The sequence below is a fragment of the Geospiza fortis genome, unplaced genomic scaffold, assembly GCF_000277835.1.
Source record: "Geospiza fortis unplaced genomic scaffold, GeoFor_1.0 scaffold429, whole genome shotgun sequence".
Classification (NCBI taxonomy): domain Eukaryota; kingdom Metazoa; phylum Chordata; class Aves; order Passeriformes; family Thraupidae; genus Geospiza; species Geospiza fortis.
This window is the reverse complement of record NW_005054411.1, coordinates 454,554-474,405: the sequence shown is the minus strand read 5'-3', so window position 1 is coordinate 474,405 and position 19,852 is coordinate 454,554. Positions and strand designations below refer to the sequence as shown.

The 19,852-nt window shown below is 37.2% G+C and overlaps 1 protein-coding gene across 22 annotated transcripts in view; it reads left to right on the top strand.

Annotated features, from left to right (window-relative positions):
• Window positions 1-19,852, top strand: part of NRCAM (neuronal cell adhesion molecule) — a 101,954-nt gene that overhangs the window by 21,545 nt on the left and 60,557 nt on the right. For 12 of the 22 annotated variants that reach the window (XM_031061366.1, XM_005426333.3, XM_031061376.1 and 9 more), the window contains exons 3-7: window positions 5,279-5,336; window positions 11,546-11,734; window positions 14,197-14,214; window positions 16,195-16,300; window positions 19,120-19,316. In XM_031061366.1, coding sequence (XP_030917226.1) covers window positions 11,644-11,734; window positions 14,197-14,214; window positions 16,195-16,300; window positions 19,120-19,316 — 412 coding nt within the window. In that variant the 5' untranslated portion in view covers window positions 5,279-5,336; window positions 11,546-11,643. Of the gene's footprint in view, window positions 1-5,278; window positions 5,337-11,545; window positions 11,735-14,196; window positions 14,215-16,194; window positions 16,301-19,119; window positions 19,317-19,852 lie in introns of those variants that run through there. The other 10 variants (XM_031061382.1, XM_031061383.1, XM_031061381.1 and 7 more) reach the window with 5 other exon arrangements.

Sequence of the window (19,852 nt, the reverse complement as noted above, 5' to 3'; positions counted from 1 at the left end):
TTCTGCTTGCTTAAATTGCACCTGAAATAACGTTATTTCAGTGGTGTTAAATGCCTTCTCTGATTCTTTTAAATGAGAAATTGAAAAAATTCTAATGTATAAAATGTATTTCAAATGAAAGAGCAACAGCATGGAAATGTAGGTTAGCACATCCCATTTAGGTCTCAGGTTTTTAAGGATGTTTTGAAACTCTATTAGAGATGTAAGATTTATTGTGAGAATTAAGCCGCCGGGTTTTATTTTTGATATATTAAACTAAAAAATACATTCATTTAAAAGCCATACTAATCCTTTAACATCATATTAGCAGAGAAATTGTTCACATTTTCATAAATGTGAAATGCATAAAAATAGACGTTCATTTATGTTTTTGAATAAATTCTCTTTTCTTCGCCTTTGATAATGAAGATACAAGAAAATGGCTGGAGAACAGAAAGTTAGCAGAATCAGCTGCAGCAAAAATAGAACACATCTTAATCAAACCAAGATTTAATTACACCAGATGAAGCCAGTCACAGATTTAATTGAATAACACTGGCAAAAAGAAGGATAAATACTAAAAATATGAATTCTAGTAAACTATATCTGTTATTTGAAGTCTTCCCGTTAAAATAGCATAACAATATGGGTCTATCCGTTTGGAAAGATGTGGTTTAATAGTCAGTGTCAGTAAAACTGGCTAAAATCACATAGTTTCTTCTAAACAAGAAGAAAAATATAGTAATAAATGGAAAGCTTTCTGGATGACAGTAGACTGTGGGGAGAAGTAATAACAGGTGCAATGCTGGTTCATCCAAAATGTCTTCTGTGCTTCCAAAGCTTTGATCCAAGGTACTTACCCTGCTGTGAACTGAAAATGTTCATTTTTACAGAATAATAGTATCACGGAATGGGTTAGGTTGGAAAAGACCTCTAAGATCATCACATCCAGCACTGTCAAGTCCACCATTAAACTATGTCCCAAAGTGCCACGTGTACACGTCTTTTAAATACCTCCAGGCATGGTGACTAAACCACTTCTCTGGGCAACCTGTTCCAGTGCTTGACTGCCCTTGCAGCGAAGAAATTTTTTCTAATATCCAATCTAAACCTCCCCTGGCACAACTTAAGGCAATTTCCTCTTGTCCTATCTCATGTTCCTTGGGTGAGGAGGCCAACCTCTACCTTGTTACAACCTCCTTTCATAAGGTTCTACTTCAGCCTGCTTTTCTCCAGGCTAAACAGCCCCATCTCCCTCAGCTCCTCCTCATCAGATTGGTGCTCAGACCCTTCATTAGCCTCATTGCCCTTCTCTGGATACACTCCAGCCCATCAATGTCTTGCTTGTAGTTAGGGGCCCAAAATTGAGCACAGGATTCAAAGTACAGCTTCACCAGTGCTGAGTAGAGGGGACCAATCGCTGCCCTGGTGCTGCTGCCACACTATTGCTGATTCAGGCCAGGTGCCATTGGCCTTCTTGGCCACCTGGGCACACACTGGCTCATGTTCAAAAGGATCTGGCCAAAACTCCCAGATCCTTTTCCACTGGGCCCCTTTCCAGCCACTCTTCCCCCAGCCTGTAGTGCTGCCTGGGACTGTTGTGACCCAAGGGCAGGACCTGGCACTTGGCCTAGTTGAACCTCATGCAATTGGCCTTGGCACATCGATCCAGCCTGTCCAGATCGCTCTGCAGGGCCTTCCTGCCCTCCAGCAGATCAATGCTCCCACCCAGCTTGGTGTCACCTGCAAACTCACTGAGGGTGCACTTGATCCCTGTGTCCAGATCACTGATAAAGGCCCTGAACAGGATGAGCCCCAGTACTGAGCCCTGGGGAGCACCACTGGTGGCTGCCTGCCAACTCACTGCCATTCACCACCACTCTCTGAGCCCAGCCATCTAGCCAGGCTTTTACTCAGCAAAGAGTATGCCCATCCAAACCCTTGGATGCCAATTTCTCCAGGATAATGCTGTGGGAAACAGTATCAAAGGCTTTACTGAACTCTAGTAGACAACATTCACAGCCTTTCCGTCATCCACTAAGTGGGTCACCTTGTAGTACAAGGAGCTCAGGTTGCTCAAGCAGGACCTGCTTTTCCTAAATCCCTTTGGCTGGTCCTGAGCCCCTGGTTGTCTTGTATGTGACACATGATGGCGCTCAAGATGATCTGCTCCATGAACTTCCAGTGCTCCATGAACATTGACGAGGTCTGCTCTCAGTCGTCCCTTCTCGAGGCTGAACAGGCCCAACTCCCTCAGCCTTGACACATAAGAGAGGTGCTCTAGCCCTTTAACCATCTTTGTCTCCCTCTGTGACACCTGCTGCAGGAGCTCCCATGTCTCTCTTATCCTGAGGAGCCCAGAACTGGACACAGCACTCCAGATGTGACCTCACTAGGGCTGGGTGGAGATTCAAGAAAAAAAAAAAAAGAAAAATAAAGGCAGCAGAGAAAAAAACCCAACCTGAATTCCAATCTTCCCTGCTTTATTTTCTCTATAGAATTTAGGTGTCCAGCTGCAGCAGGCAGGTTTTCTAATGGTGATGAAGTTAATCGGAACTTTCTGAGTTGTTATGAATTATTTGAGAGTGAGGAGAAATTAGAGTTGCTCATTTAAACATGTGGTAAAAATCACTTCAGAAATCGCTTTCAGAAAATCTTGAAATAGGCAAATTCTTTCTAACCATTGTTAGGACACTATTCTCCCCTGCACATATGGTGCTCAGCAGCATTCCTGAGCGTAGTGACCTGATTATGAAGTGTACCACAACACTGGTGATATCTGCAAACAAATTATAAGTTGGTTCATTTACTTAGGTCTCACATAATTCTGTTGGGAGCAATGGCAGCATGAATTAGTGCTATATAAAGCAGGAATAGACTTGATTTGACCGGCTATAATAATTGTGAAGTTTATCAACTCTCACTTTTAGAGAGAAAGCTAAGAATATTTCTATAATGTTGAAGTGTTTGTATCACAGTTCTCTGTTCATTTCAGTTTTTAATGGTGGGCAGATAACAGGTGTAATTGTAACTAACAGAATTATTTAAAATTAAATGAGCAAACAGGCTTTTACCTGTTAAATTGATGTCGCACATAGGTGGCTAGTTCCCAACCCCATCACCAAAAAATGTACCCAGGGCAGCTAGCTGGAGTTGGTACAGTTTGTTCCCTCAGCACTGTTTACCCTCCTTTGTTCATGTACTTGTTAGGGTTTTATATCTGACAGAGTGCCTTAGTCCTCCTTTTCTGGCAATGTCCCTATTCTGAGTGACCTCCTGTTTAGCATAACTATTCCAGCATTTCTTGCTAATATTAGTGGTTTCTGCTCTACTTCCCCAAGGGAGGAGTTGCCCTGTCTGTGAATCAGATCCTGCTCTTTCGCACAGTATGGTTTTCTCAAGAGTATCTCGACGATTGCAGGAATACTTCTGGACAACCAGTGCTTTTGGGGTTACCTGTAGGGATGCAAAGAAGATAATTAACCAGTGTAATACAGAGTGTGTTACCTTCTCCTTAGGTAGCTCTCTGAAACTCCTGCACTGAATTCTGATGGGTAGGAAAAAAATTAGGAAAATAGAAAAAAAAAGTCCATTTTATCACATCTCCCAGGTAAAGAAATTAATATTTCAGGGACTATTTCAGCTGAGCATCCTCTTTGCATATTTACAAGGAACTGAACTGGGAGTCCTCACTCAGGGTATGGCTCCACTCACCACTTCACTATGGTATGGCTGTGAAAGCAGGCTGATGATACATTGATATTTTTTCTTATAAGCACTGTGATACTTGAAAATGTTTTCTTTGTTGAAGTTTGTGCTGAATTATTTGTACTTAAAGAGCGACAAGATCATTTGCATGCTCTAGAAGTGTCAAAGCATGAAGAACTATCCTAATGATACCATCATCTAGGTACCTGTTTTTACCATCCACGAGCTGTAAAAATGTGTTTTCTTAGTTTATTTTCTCTCACTTACTCTGAATTCTTTCTAACTTACTAAGGATTTTAGTGATCAAGCAGAATTCTTTCCTCTCCTTGATCTCCATATTTAGTGATTTGCTTCAAGCCAAACTAGCTCTCTAAATCAATGCAAGTTACATTTTCACGCCCTCCTTTGTAAACTCATGGTCTTTGGCAGATTTGCAAAGTTACACTCAACTCAAACATCTCAACCAAGTCTTTGAAAGACAGTAAAGTATGTATACATGCATAAGAGATGAAGTGTATTTGTTCAGGCTGTAATGACTCTAAAGGACTGCTGTAATAGATGTCGCTATACCATTAGTTTTATGCTCTATTCCATCATTTTTATGTGAAGGGATTAAAAAAGTAAAAGAATCTGAATCCAGTCAAGTATTTAGGACACCGGAAAGGACCCAAGCAAGACCCAGACATGTGTTTGCAATACAAAAGTGCTGTTCAGATGCTGATTTGATTCTGGAGGCATCTAAACTTGCCAGGCTTACTAGGCTTACCTACCTATTTGAGGGCTATCCACAGCTTTGCTTGGCCATGTCTATAGTGACCCCAGCCAAAGCAGTTTATGATTTAAGCTGAGCAGGATCTAAAAAGTAAGTGCTGCTCTGTTTAAATCCTCAAAAGGGCCAAATCCAATATAGGCCTTCAGGGAATATGTAAGACAACTGTAAAAGCACAGATTAGCCTTGCTCCAGTGTTTTAAAAATCAACTCTTAAGTGGCTGCTTTAAGGATTCAAGTCTGTGACACATGACTGAATTTACAGGCTTACCTGCAGCCCTTAATTAGATATTTGACCTCTGTGCTTAGTTGTTTGAGGTTTTTTCCCCTGCATTTTTTGTGCTCATAGATTGTGTTTCTTGAGCAGAGAGTTGAAATAAGAGTGGATAGAGACCCCTATATCTGCTTTTTTAGCTGTATCTCAGTGTTCATTGTGATCTACCAAAGAGATCCAGTTAGCAGCTATGAAATTTTAGGCATGTTCTCATGTGTTGGTCATTTCCATGGTGGAGACAAGCAGGCAAGTATTTGGAGTTTTTTTTATAGGACCAAGTCTTAGAAACAGAAACACTGTTTTCTGATGTTGTTATATTATTTCAAGTAACACGATTAATTGGAAGAAAAATTATGATGCATCATATTAGGATGGAAAGCCTCTTTAGTCATAGTAACCATTAGTAGATATTGAATAATATGTGTTGAAGATACATAATTTTATGTCTTTCAGCAAGTCTAGGTGTCATAGGTCTACCTGTAAGCTCCAGAGGAGCCAGTGGGGAAGATATCTGATTCACAGGTTTTCATTTTTAATATGTTCCTTAGGACTGGAAGATAGCTGGTGTTCTGCCCAGATTCAGAATAGACAAGCAGATTGAGCAGGGTAAGTATAGCCTGATATAAATCACAGTGAACATATGGAAAAGGCTGATTGGGGACTCAGCTGATAGGGAATTAAAGGCCTTGAGTAAAATTGATTCTGCTCAGAGTTTTATGGAAAGTAGAGCTTGTAAAACAAATGATTGACAAAAACTTGATTTTAATCTTCTAATATCTGGTAAAATTATAAGTTTGGTAAGATGATGGTGTCAATGTAGAAGACTTTGAAAAGCATTTGACTTACTGCCACATGAAACCAATTAATAAAAACATGAATTGAACTATGTAACAAAACATACCAGACTTTGATGAACAACAAACTAGTTGGTAGGTCTTAATATAGGATTGTCAGTAAAGAAGTTTCATGGACTAAGTGACTTTCCCATAGTTGAAAATAGAGAGTGACAGTAGAGAGACTGTAAATTATGTCTGGATTGTGGAAAGTAAAGACCATTATGAATGCTTAAGTACATTCTCAGAGCCAAAACAGTAATGCTGAGTGTAGTGGCAGTTCAGGAGTGATGATTTTTTGCTGTATATAGAACTGCTGAGAACATTTAGAGTGTGGCACACAAGGCCATCTGCCTTTGTCAAAATGGCTTGAAAATTACTAAGTACCATTTTCAAACATCTAACCCTACCTGAAGCATCTGAATTAGTCCTGAGGAGATCTTGTTGAATTCAGGAGTTCTGTCTGCATAGTTTATTTTTCTTCCAGTTCTCTTTAAATGGATGTCCCTGTAACATTTACAGTGTAGCCAAATGCAAAGCGATGGGCTTAAGCTTCATAAACAGGAGATCACAGGAGATGATTTAGTATTTCCTGATGACTTTAAAGGATAGAGTTACAGGAGATTGTGACAAATCAAAAACTTGGAGGAAAGCAGTGTGATGTTTTCCAGGGTTCTAAAGGATGAGAAATAGTTCTAATGTGGTGTGCTTTTAGAAGGTTTTAAAAATTATTTCTTTTTATTGACACCTCTATTCAGACACTCTAAACCTGTGGTAAGTAGATTAAGACCAACTATGTAGGAATAGACCATAACTTGGATAATTTACATCTAATAGGTGAGAGATAGATGGGGAAAGCAAACCAATGGGGACTGAATTGACTAGAAGCTTATTTAAGAGCAGAATTTTGAATACTACTTGGGTCTGTCAGCACATACCTGGGTGCTCAGTCTATTATGTCATACTACCTCCATTAAAAAAAGTTAAAATTATTCTTGTTATATAGCATTATTTTTTCTAATAGTGCTGTGTCTGTGCCACTTAGGTATTGTAACACTAAGTGCATTGTTATCTGTTTCTATTTGAAAGATTTTAATTAAATGGTTGTTTCTAATTAGTGTTTTTATTTGGCCTATTATTGCAAATACTAGATAATCTAAAAAAGAAGGGTGAAATTTGAAACCATTTGTTCAAAAATATTTTAAATCATCCTATTAATACTTGCAGAGTTAGCATAGTTATGTAAAACACAGAAGTCCTGTAAAGACCTTCCATTAAGTGATAAGGGTATTGCTGTTGTCCTCAAAAGCAAGCATTTTGTGCTTTTTGATTATAATCTTCAACACTTATTTTTAATGTACAAATCATTAAATACATTTATGCCATTTGTTTCTGTGGATATAAGACTGCTATGAAACAAATTTCCTTGAAAACTGTTTATTTTTCCTATATTCTAATTATATCTGTCTTTCACTGTGAGAAAAAAAATAGAGGCATTAGACAAATGAAGCAGAGGAATTGTTTTGCTAAGTAATAATTTTTTTCTAATCTCCAGTGTCTAACTTGAACTGCATTAATTCAATCATGTTTATATAGAAGATAATGCTTTTTCCCTAATCTTTATGAAATATTACAGTTGTTTCGTCTTGCAATTTAATAACCCTTTCACATTTCTTACACTGATCTTGGTTTCCATTCACATTTCTAAAGACCTTTTTGTCTTAAAAATAATGTAATTGAGTAGAAATGCATAATCAGTGATGCATCAAATCTCTGTGAAACAATATTACATTTAGAAAATGCTGTCTAACTTTGGACTAGGTCGAATTTCAGTAAACACACTTCCTTACACTCTTACATCCTAAAAAAGAAATATTGCAGCAGCACTTACAAGGAAATGAAACATGTTGTATGCTTCTGTTGAAGACAGCCAGAGGAAAAATGTGTCCTCTCTGGAATTTGGAGCCTCAATTGACTCAGCTTTGAGGTTTCAATTGATTAATTGTATTAATATTGTCTGTATTAATATTCGAATCAGAAATCAGCATTACTCAGTACTGGTATAGTATAGTAAAATACCCTCTGCGTGGGTGTGCGTGGGTGTGTGCATGTTTGTTCTACAGTCATGGATACTGTTCAGCTGTTGACACTCTCTTTGGCAAATACTGACCTGACCCAATTGTAATTCTATGGTTCCTGGACACAATTCAGGGAGTGTCAGAGTGAGTAGGTAGGATGGATACTCCTGCAGTAGAGGGGAAAGATGTGACCCATGATGTACCAGTGTCTTCTCCCGAGTAGCAAGCAAAAGGGCAAGAGGGAACAGTCTCAAATTTCTCCAGAGAAGGTTTAGATTAAATATTAGGAAAAATTTCCTTACTGAAACAATTATGAAGCACTGCAACAGGCTTCTCAGGGAAGTGGTTGAGCTTTCATCCCTGGAGGTAATTAAGCACATGTAGCTGTGGCTCTTAGAGACATAGTGAAGTGTCAGACTTGGCAGTGCTGGGCTGATAGTTAGGCTTGATGATCTTAAAAGTCTTTTCCAACCTTAACAATTCTGTGATTTATTTGCTCTTGAGCTCTTAAAATTGAGGAGATCCTTGTCCCTTTTATTTACAAAAGGAATCTTCCAAATTATCCCTTCCATATACATGTTGTTTTTCTTAACTCCTTCAGTGTTTGGGAAATATCTGGTTTGCTGTTTATAGCCAAATGGTCCCAGTGAAGAGACCACTGGGAACCAACTGTGTCTTGATCTTCTGCTGTATCAGGCTCACCTCAGGTGCCTTCATTCTTCTAATTGTGTCTTTCTGTGGGTCATTTTTAAAAAGTAGTTCTTTGTTTGGGCTTTCTTTTTTTCCCGAGTGAAAAAAAGTCAATGTCGCTCACTTGATCCTGGTTCTTTTGTAATACCTGCATAAAACCCTTGGCTTCTGAAATGACACTTTGTGATGAAATACTCTTGCACTTTGCTTATGCATTTTTATTTAACTGGACTCCTGTTTGCTATCCCATGGCTTCAACCCTTAGTCCATGTTGTTAGTCACAATCAGCATCTCATCAAGAAGCACAGAAGACTTAACAAGTGACATTTTGTTAGGTACATAGGAGGCATGCAGGTGTAGAAAATCATATTTTATACAAATTGGTGATCAAACTCCTGACCGAACTGTCACAATATATGTGTTTTCCTATGAAAAGGGTAGGAAAAAATGTCTCAGTTACAAGAGATCGTAAATAAATTATCTGGAGGAAAAGACAATCTGCTGTATAAATATTTCAAGTTTTGCAATTGAAGCCTTTACATTGATCTGCGCTTAGAGGCCTGTCCTTATTTTGTAGCAGATAATGTTATGTCAAAGCAATGTTTAGTTCTACATAGCAGCTGTTGTATTCATACTAAATTATGCCAGATTTAATCTTTAATACATTCAGCAAGAGCACCCAGTTGTGCTGACAAACCTAAAATCATTTTCAATAATATTCTGTCGCAAACCCTTTGGGCACATTGGCTCTCTGAGGTTGAATTCCCATATTATAGCCAAACATTCCAGCAGTAGATTCAATTGGTATCCAACTGGAACTTTGCAGTAGCAGAGGTAGACAATATGAGACAATTTCTCAAGAGTATTACTTTCCCAGTCATTTTAATTGCCCCTGCCTGATTCACCAGTGCTTGTGTATTCATTTGTACTTGTTCAAAGCAAATGCAATTTGATTTTACAATACTCTAAAATCACTGCAATACTCATTTTACATGTCGAAAGAACAAAACAATAAAGTGGATAATCAGGTTTTCAGGGTTTCAGAAGGAGAACTGAAACGTTGCATGGAGAAGAAACAATAGAAGTCAAGGTTCACTTGTGCAGTTCTTCAAAGAGTATCCTGTAAATCCCAGGTCATGGCACAGAGAGGGCACCTTGGTAATTGCAGTGATACTGTAATGAGGAGACGACATATATCACAGTGGGTGAGAACCTAGTTTAACTGAGAAGAGCAGACAGCTGTGGTTGCTGGAATAAAATCTGCTTTTCTGGAGAGCACTTCATTGCAGGAAACATGCTGGAGTGTTCTCAGGCACTCTTGACAGAAGCTCTACTCCTTCCCCTTGCTCACTGCAGCAGGAGTGTAGTGAACTGTATGTGCCAAAATGGGATGGGGAAAGCACTTCTCACCTTTCCCAGCTCAACCCCCAGCAATTTAGGGTGCTTATTTAAAAAGTAGCAAAGTTCAGTTTGTTTTTTTAGGAAAGTCTGATTATATTTCATGCTTTCCTGCTACATGCCTGGACTTCTGAATATTTTTAGGTTGGCATGCCACCTTGACTGCTTGTGCAGTTCCAGTTTATATAAATAATTATGCAAAGGCCGGAACTATGGTGTCCTCTCTTCTGATGTGTTTTGTAATTTTTCTAATCTGCCATGATAAATAATTAATCTTTACATTACAGTATGCAGTCCTGGAGATAGTTTGGAATGTCAATTAGCAACTTGCCCTGTCCCACGATGCCCCAGTCAGCAGTTCCCAACAACTCCAAGAAGTACATGTCTAGAACTTTAACCTACTGGAATATTCTTATTTTGAAAGAAAAAACTGTTTTGCAGATAGTGATAGTAAGAATCAGGGAGTTTGATGTCGTAGGTTAGGATGAGAAGTAGAGCTCCACACCTCAGTTCTAGTTTCTAATTCCACTTTCGCTCAGAGGACTGTACAAAGAGAAAGAGAATTTACAGCAGCAATTAAGAGGCATAATTTCTTCTGTAATGTGAAAATTGAGGAAAATTCTTACCATAGACTGGCTTAAGTAATTTCAGGAAGCACAAACAACTCTTAATTTAACATTTGTAAAGCAGCTGCTTCTTTGCAGCTTTAACTCCTTGTGGACTGTATAGCTTTGTGTTATATCTGTAGCCAGAGCTGAGCAAGTGTTCTCTTCAAGGTGCATTAATGCTGATCACTGTGAACTTCCTGATCCATCTGGGAAGTACTTTCTCAGTGGATGTTCATTTACTGAAAATGATTTTTGGATTTCTAGGGCTGCACAGCTCTTTGTAGGTCACTGGTGATGCTGATGGGGCTTGCAGGCAGTTTTCGCTCCTCCAACATTCTTCTCAGCAAGAGCTTGGTCCTGAATGCAGAAAATAAGAAGGGAACCAGAATCTTTCTGCATGGCTAATGTGATCTCTCATGCTTGGTTGAGGGGGGAAATCTTAACACGTTTCAAAGAACTTAAGTTTCGTTTCCGGCAGTTTGTCATATATGAAAGGGGGAGAAGAGTGTTTGAGAATATGCTGACAGTTAATTATATTTTGGTTTCAGGCTAGAAATGACAAAGAATTTTCAAGTTACCTATTTTGAGAGGAATCAGATATCCAGAAATAGGAGCCTAGGTACAGTACTCAGGATAGCACCTTCACACCTTCATGAAGTGTTGTGTATTCAGTCTACAGCTGTCTTATTAGAAAGAGTTCCAAAGTGGGGAGAAGCTGGGATACCTAACTCAAAGCTGCAGAAAGATTCTACAGTTTACTTAGCAAATTCATGACTTGACATGTTTTTATTGGAGTAGATGCCTAAAATGCCTCTTTCCAAGAATGGTGCAGGGTGCTTGAAAGAGACACTAGGTGGGCATTCAGAGCCTTAATCCTCTAAATCTACTTCAGAGGACTGTTATCTTTAGTATATACTCTTTTTTTAACTAGATGGACTGACTGGTGCTTTATCCTTCTTCGGAGAGGTATTTGTATTTCTGTTAAATAAGGTTGTGGGATTTCTTCATTAGCTTCTTTCGGAAAGTGTTATGATCTAGATGACCTAAGAACTTGTGAATTTCTTGGATTTCAGTAGAATACATGATGTAACTCTTATGTTCAGATATAGTATTTAGACTGCTTGTGTTTCATAATATTATTAAGATGCGTGTGATCATTTAACTCTCCATTATATCTGCATATCGTTCTTTTGTTTTTTATTTATCAGGTTTCTTGTCTATATTTACATAACTACTGCAAGCTATCTAGTCTTATGAAGTTGAACTTCATTCTTCAAGTGTGATTTACTCAGTACAGCTTAAAATCATGATGAAAAAGATGAGCATATCTACAAGCAAAACTTCCCTGGTCCTCTTTCTGTGCCAAATTATTTCTGCACTGGATGTACCTCTTGACTGTAAGTATTAACCTGATAAATAAGTGCAGAATAATGGAAGATTGATTAAATAATTTCTGCAGGAAGCTGAAGGTAACTCCAAAATGGAGCTAAAAACAGAGTGTGTTTGGTCACTTCAATCAGGACATTATAATTATGAATATTTACACTGACTTTCTGAAGGTTTTCAAAACCTGTGCATATAAAGTGATTTGCATTGTTCAGTTGAGGAGGTGTAACATAGGATTATCACAGAATCCTTCTTACACTTCAGTGTGCCTTTGTTTGATCAAACTGAAAAAGGCCAGAAAAGCCCTGCTAAATGCTAATTATTTGTGAAATTAAGATCACATTGATATTTTTCTGAAAATCCCAGGACAATTCCTAGTGGCTGTAAACAATCACCCTTACCTTCAGAGAAGAGGTTCCCAGGAGCTGGTATGAGAGCTAGTAAAAAATTCAAATACCTAAAATTCAGAGCATCGTATCTTTTTTTGATGCAAAAGGGTAAGTAAGGCTCTTAGATTTCTGGAGTAGTGCCTGAAAACAGTTAAGAATTTTTTCTTAAAAGCATATTGGAAATGTGCTGGGCAGGGAACTCCAGCTTTAACACATGAGGAAATGCTTTGAGGAGGGGAAATCCCATTGTCCGAAGTTCTTGTCTAATATAAGACTCTATTAGTGGGGAACCTTGAAGATAGCACTCCATGCTGAAAAGGAAGCAACGGTAGCTTCTGTGTTTTACATTCTCAATAGCTAATTTTATTAAATTACTCATGTTTTAGGTTGCTGTTTTCTTTCTAAGATAAACATGATCACATTTTCAGAATTCAGTGGGCCATGTTGCGCCTCTCAGTGATGATTCATTTGTTAAACTAATTTCCAGGGAAGAGAACATTAGGGGTGGTGTTTAATTGATGGATTAATACATCAGTAAATTTGCCTGTGATTCTAATCTGCATGTTTTTCTTTACCCCGTGGTTTTGATACCTTCCTCCCTTCCAGAAATGCATGTTTTTCTTTAATAATCATTGACATACATTGCAAGTGCTTTGGTGGTTTTTTTCCCCATGCATTTTACAAGCCTATCAAACCAATGACCTGTATTTCTGTAAAAAAATCAATATATCTGAATGACATCCAACTTGTTGTGTTGCAAATGCTTTTAGAGGAATTATAAAATAATAAATAATATAATTATAAGGAATTATAATATATAAAATAAGCTATGGGTTAAGGAAGACTTTGAAAGTTTGATGACTAAATGAATGTGTTACTTTCAAAACTTAAATTTTCTCCTTAAACATCTTTGCAGGCTATAAATAGTCTTTTAAATCTATCTTGTAGTTTAGCAACTAATATAGATTCTGCACCTCTTTAATATTGTTATCTTAAGAGCAAGATTTTGGGTTAAATTTACCAGAAATGCATCAATAGACAAAACTTAATAGCCCTTTTGGATGTATCATTTTAATTCTGTACTGAGAATTTAATTCCCTTCTACTTCATTCTTAATAACTTTGTGAGGTCTGATAAAGTCACAGATTTGAATTTTTATCCAGAAATTACATCTAGAATGATGGTATCGCTTTAATAAATAATGATGAGAATGGGCTCTGGGAGAGCACCACAAGGGAAGGACATAGATTTTTTGTGGGTCTTGCCTGAATATCCACCATAGAGACCTGGTGGTGAGAACCTACTTGATTAGTTGAATATTTAGGTTTCATCCAGGTTAGAAATTTCTATTCATAGCAAGTTCATTAGTTCCTAGTCAGTGTCTCCTCAAAGCAGGCCAGGAATGACTGAAAATGTAGGAGAGTGAGGGACATTTGGCCTATTGATAAAGAGAGGTTTATGCAAAACATTGGAATTAAGCAATAATTCCTATTAGCTGATTATTTTTTGTTTAGTTATTTTTCAAACCAGAAAGGGTTGCAAGTCTGTTGAGTAGGATTAGGTGCTTTTGTCTTTACGAGAGTAATTTTAGCCTGAAGCATTCTCTTTGTTCTTCCATGTGATCATATGGGTGGATTGATTTTGACTGCAGCATGAGCATAGTACACTCCATTAATTCTGATTTGCTGCTGTCACCTCAGCATTTGTGTTTTATGTCCTTGCAAGGCCAAAATCACATAGCATGGTTGCCATTAAAAAGTCAACACTTCAGGAAAGTTTCTCAGGCCAAGAGCTTTAAGATAAATAGTAGTAATAGTAGTAATATCTAGATAGTACTCCCATTTATCTTAAGATAAATGGTAGTAATATCTAACACAATGGAAATTGTGGTTGGAATTTCAGGCATTGCTACATGGGTTGCAATGCTGAATGTTTTAAATGTTTTCTTTTCAATGGTGACCAATGTACTTGTCAGAGATACTTATCTTCCCTCTCAAAATTGCTAATTTTCTCTTCACTAACAAATGTTTCTCTTTAATCTCCATTTGTCCGTTCAACTGCTGATTCTGATGTGGGAATAAAAGCAAAACTTCTAGAAGAATGTAAGTTACTCTTCACCTAAAAATAGGCTGTGTGCTGCTGAAAATTAATACAGATTTTGCTGCAAATTGAATTTGCAGTCCAAAAATGTGTGATTCTGACATCTTGATGATAATTTTGTTTGCTGTATCTAGATGTTTTGTGCATGCAGTGTTCAGAAAATACTAATGTACATGAAACAACATTCTGATATTCTGAATAAATTAATTGTGTGATTTTTGATGGTGTGCTATTTGAACATTAAAATCTTCACTCAATATCAGTATGTTCAGTGTTTTATTACTACTTTCAGGAGTAAATATATCTGATAAAAAATTACTGGAATATATGTACTTTTGTACTATGTTACATATCTGATGCGGACATATTTTTATATCCACAGTGGATATAGCTATTTAAGTAGACCTCTTAAAGAACCCTAAGTTAGGGTTCTAACTTAGCTTTAGTTTTATGGTTATTTTAATCAGTTTTAAGTGCAGTCCATGACACAGGAGTGGAGATTTCAGGTCTTTGGAAATCTGAGTTGGACTATCCTGTAGGCTGGGCAATGTTTGTGTCATATCCTTTTTCAGAGTGAATTTGCCATCTGATATATACTGACCCTGAGAAATGCCTCTGAGGGGGAAAAGGACTGCCTTCAAGTACTCCTAAAGAAATACACACGAAGGCATCATGTGAGAATGTTGCCTTCCTCTTTCAAGGGTTCTCCCCTGTGCAGTGAGGAGCAGAACCCAGTTTTCCGTGGCCTGTTCTGTTCTGATTAGCTGCTGTGTTTTGTTATGATTCCGTGATCTGATTTCTCTTCATCGCTGTTTCTTGCAGCTAGGGTTTTACAGACAGCTACCTCTGTCTGTGCAAAGGAGTACTTAATGTGTAATGGTATCCTTAAGGAAGACTTAAAAAAAATCCCAGTTGTAGAATTTTAACTGTCTAGAGTGAGGCATGAGAACCAAACTAACTCTAATGATTGAAATATTTTGTTCCAGTGGCTAGAAATTACCCCAAAGCACAAGCAAAGGGTATTGCTGGACGGGTGATTTACAGCACTTAGACATGGATGTTTGTGGGCATGTTATTAAACAAGTTTATTTAGGTGACACTAAACTATAAACATATGAATAATGTTGATGACGACACTTCTCACTATCTTACTATCACAAACGGTGTTTTTTAATGCTAAAATAGGCATAGATAATGGTAATAGGTTATAAATTACCATAGGTAGACACCAGCTACTTTGTCAGATGAATTAGTTTTGTTCTCTGCTACTTGTTTTATAGTAATTGAAAAATGACAAATGTTAAATGATTGCTTCTCTTGGAACATTTCCAGAGACTACATTCCTAATGGATTTCTTAAGGGGAATTGGTGCTTTACTTTTCCTACATGTTTGCTTTATTTGGAAACTAGATACTATTTTTGTAATTTTTAACAGGGTCTTTTGCTTGTAACATTTTTTACTCCTGAAAAGTAGTTCTTAAAAGCATGCTTTATGGATTAATGCAATATCTTAGACAAAATAAATGTGTGGACATGCAGAGAATTTGAAAGTATACAAAATGTTTAGAAGCACAACGCAATGTATATTTGTTCCTTCTGTGTGGTACAAAACCATTTTGTTGAGGTTTATGTCTTGTAGCTCTTGATTTCAGATTTGTTGGACTTAGAATTTTGAGTGTCCTTTGGTTTTGTAAAAATCTGTTGAAATCCGAGGTATAGAAATGATATTTTCGTTAAACGTTTCGGCCAAGATCTTCATCCGCTGTAAATCAGGATAGCTCAGTTGGAAGATAGCATAGCTAGACTGATTTAGAAGGCTAGAGAGCTTCAGCCTCCTGACACAAAGGATACTTTAATCCCACTCTTCTGTCAAAGATGTGGTTGCTAACTGCAGTTCTTCTTTCTCTGCTTGCAAAATTGTCTTGGTGATACTTTGAAAATATTGTTGAAATCATCTCTCTTTGTTGTATTTCATAATGAAGTGTCACAACCTCCTACGATAACTCAGCAATCTCCAAAAGATTACATTGTTGACCCTCGAGAAAATATTGTAATACAGTGTGAAGCCAAAGGAAAGCCACCTCCTAGGTTAGTAGCTTTCTTTTTTTCTTTGATTGACCTAAGAGTATGGAAAAACTAGGAGAACATACTGTAATTTTTGTAAACTAATGAGATCAAGATTATATGTATGAATGTGCTTGCACATGCAGCAACATGCACACATCTGTACCTCTGTAAATTACACAGCTACCAGATAGCAGCACAATTTTGACTTTTACCACACTTGACATTTAAATGTTTCTAGAGTCATCAAGCAATTGTAGCATTTTTTCTGCTCAAAACTCTTAACAGTAAAATAATGCTTGATTATTACAGATGGATAAATGCCAATGGAACACACTAGGAGGCATGCTGTACTATGGAATGGATAATGTGCCAGGTTCAGACATAGTCTTTAAGGAGAGCAGGCATTAAATAAACTCAGGCTAATACTAATGCATTCAAATGTAATGTTTTGTAAATAATTCCATTTTATGATGCTGATCTTGAAATACAGTTTGTCAGAAGTTATGTAGTCTGTATCAGTCTTATTGATCAGCAGCCTTGTGTATTTAATAGCCTTAAGTTTTGGTTTTGGCAGAAATGGATTAGATTCCTGTTTGTTGTCCATTTTAAGATTATCTTTCAGCATCTTGAAATATTTGACAGCTACTCCTTTCAAGTTACTGAGTACCTGCACTGGAAACATCAGTAGCCATGATATATTCTGGCATTGTTAGTAACTGTTGCTGATGGCAGAGACTGCGAACATGGAAGTGTGCTTCTCTCTACTCTAGCAGTGTTATGCTACACCTTACTAGCAAGGTCCATGTAAAACTGCTCATTCAGACACAGACAGAGCTTGTTAGATGTATTTCTTCTGAATAACCAGTTTTATTTCTTTATTACTCCTGCTGGTTGCCTTGGCATCACAGTCATTATCATGCTGGGCAGCAGAATAGGGAAGATGGAGATTATCTGGGATGCACTCACTCTTTCTAGTGTTCCATTAAGGACAGGAGTTCCACAGAGCTGCTTTGTTTGCCAGCATTTTAATTTTGCTAGCCCAATACCATTTTTAAGAGTCTAGGTGTTTACCTAAAGGATCAGATGATTATTGTCCACTTTGGGACAACGGTATTGCTTCTGCAATACTGTTTATCTTAAACACTTCTGGTTGGAATTACCTGAGAGAAAAAGGGTGCTGCCTGTGAGACTGACATACCTGAGCCATGTGCCAAGGCTCTCTGCTGCACGTCTTCATCTTCCCCATCAAATATGGCTTTGTTTCTATGCTACAGAGGAAGGGACAGGTTTTAAGTAAAGAAATTTCTGACAAGTTTTCTAAGCTAGTGCTTAGTCTTGCTTATTTTTTAAGATATGAAACTTATTTAATTTGTATCAATAGTTAGTCTGTTTGGTCCATCTTGGTAACCTGCAAATGCATATTGGAACTTGAACTGCTCCAGAGCTCTGAAGTCAAAGGTGGACTTTCTTAGCCCACAGTGTGAATTGTGTGATACCAGTGTGATAACTTCTTATTGGTGAGAGCGCCTGGCGCAAAGATTTGTGGATGTGCCACTACCTACAACTAGAGCAGCAAAGACTCTGACTCATCTCAAATTCAGGGGTTTGTACCACTTTTTCCACCTCTGATTTGAATCTACCTTACACTTTCTTGCATTTTTAATATTATTGGTAACAGAAACCTCACATTCTAAAACTTCACCTGCCAAGTTGTAAGAAAGAGGTTCACTGTTAATTCACTATGCATGGTAGTCCTCCCCAAAACACTGCATTGTGGTGCAGCAGTGCTGCAGGTGCAGTTCTTCTCCCCCCCAACACAAGGTGCAAATATCATGTCCAGTCCTGCTGGACCTGGGTCAGTGCACAATTTAAGTCAGTTAGAATTTGAGCCTTTCCAGTACCATTTACATTTACACTTTAGGAAGCATTCTAACCAGCGCAAAGAGTGTTTGTGCTTAAGATTCTGAAGCTAAATTGTAACAAGTACAAAAACTGCTGTTCACAGTGTCTGAAGCTGTGAGTGTTCAGCCCTCCATAGCTGTTGGTCAAGCTCTCTGTGACTATACTTCTGACCATAAACAGGACATAAGTAAGAAAGTGTTTATGGTCTAAGTTGTAGACTGTGAATCTCTTCCTTCGTGACAATTTTTTATGAGTTCTATCAGTCTTCATTTTTAAGGACTACTTTTCAAAATATCTATTGTTTTGAGTAGTATCAGTATAAATTTACTAGGTCAAATAAAGGGTCTCAGACTATATAATTTCTATTAGAGAATTATGTTTGCATTAGAATAGTGAAAAGGACTCAGACTCACCACAGTCTTTAATTCACTTGCATAACTTCAAAATCGCCAAACCAATTAAAAGAAATGGTCTCCTGCTGGGGCCTGAGATGACACATTTCAGCCCTGAGCAAGTTTTTAAAGACAGGTTTATAAACCCTTTCAACAATAGGTTTTATAATGGAAATGCTAATGCAGCTTTAGCAATATCAGTTCTTGCAGATGTTACTGCATCATTTTGAGTAGAAAGGAAATCAGTTCTTTTCCATGTATGATTAACCTCAGAAATTTTTAATGTGTTTTTAAAAAAATAATTCACTTTGAAATAGCTCCTGTTAATATGTTCAGCCAAATCTTTTATCTTAAAATATTGCCAGATTTCTTATAGTAAAATTTCGGTATTGCTTTATTAGTTAATTTAGTTTGGGAATGAGTCTTACTTATCTGCTAATGAAAACATAATATGTATTTTTGTTAATTGTTTTTTCTTCTTTTTCCTCATACAATCTACAAAAAGCAGCTAAGAATAAACTTGCCTTTTTGTTTTTATTGTTTTAGCTTCTCCTGGACACGCAATGGAACTCATTTTGATATAGATAAAGATGCCCAGGTAACAATGAAACCAAATTCAGGGACTCTTGTCATAAATATTATGAATGGTGGGAAAGCAGAAGCATATGAGGGAGTTTACCAGTGTACAGCAAGGAATGAACGAGGAGCAGCCATTTCCAACAATATCGTTATAAGGCCTTCTAGTAAGTAAAGCTCTTAATGTTCATAAAGTGTGAAACACTTTGGTTTTCTTATTTGCTTATGCACTTTTTGCCTTTTTGTTTTCCTGTCTTAAAACTTCAGTCATCCAAATGACCATGCTAGAAGTTATTGCCCATTTTCTAATACTGAGGTATAACACTTATTACAGGTTCTGTCAAATACATTTTTTACAAAAAATTAATTTTAATTTTTTAGACTTTTTAAAATTTAATTTTTTTTCATCTGGATAACCTTATAATACTTAAAACTGAGTTGTGTGTATGACACTACTGCTAGAATAAAATATTTACATCTGTAAGGCTTTAAGGATAATTTGTTGACATTGATGGCATAATTGATGACCACAATTTTTATTTTGTTTATGAAGTCTGTACTCCATAGTTTTTGTAATAGCTTTAAAACATAATAGATTTGAACTAAAAAGAAGTTAAAATTTTTCGATTATAGGTAGATTGTTTCTACAGCATTTTATGTGCTTTATCTCAGTTTAGTTTTCAAGCTTCTCAGCTTAATATGA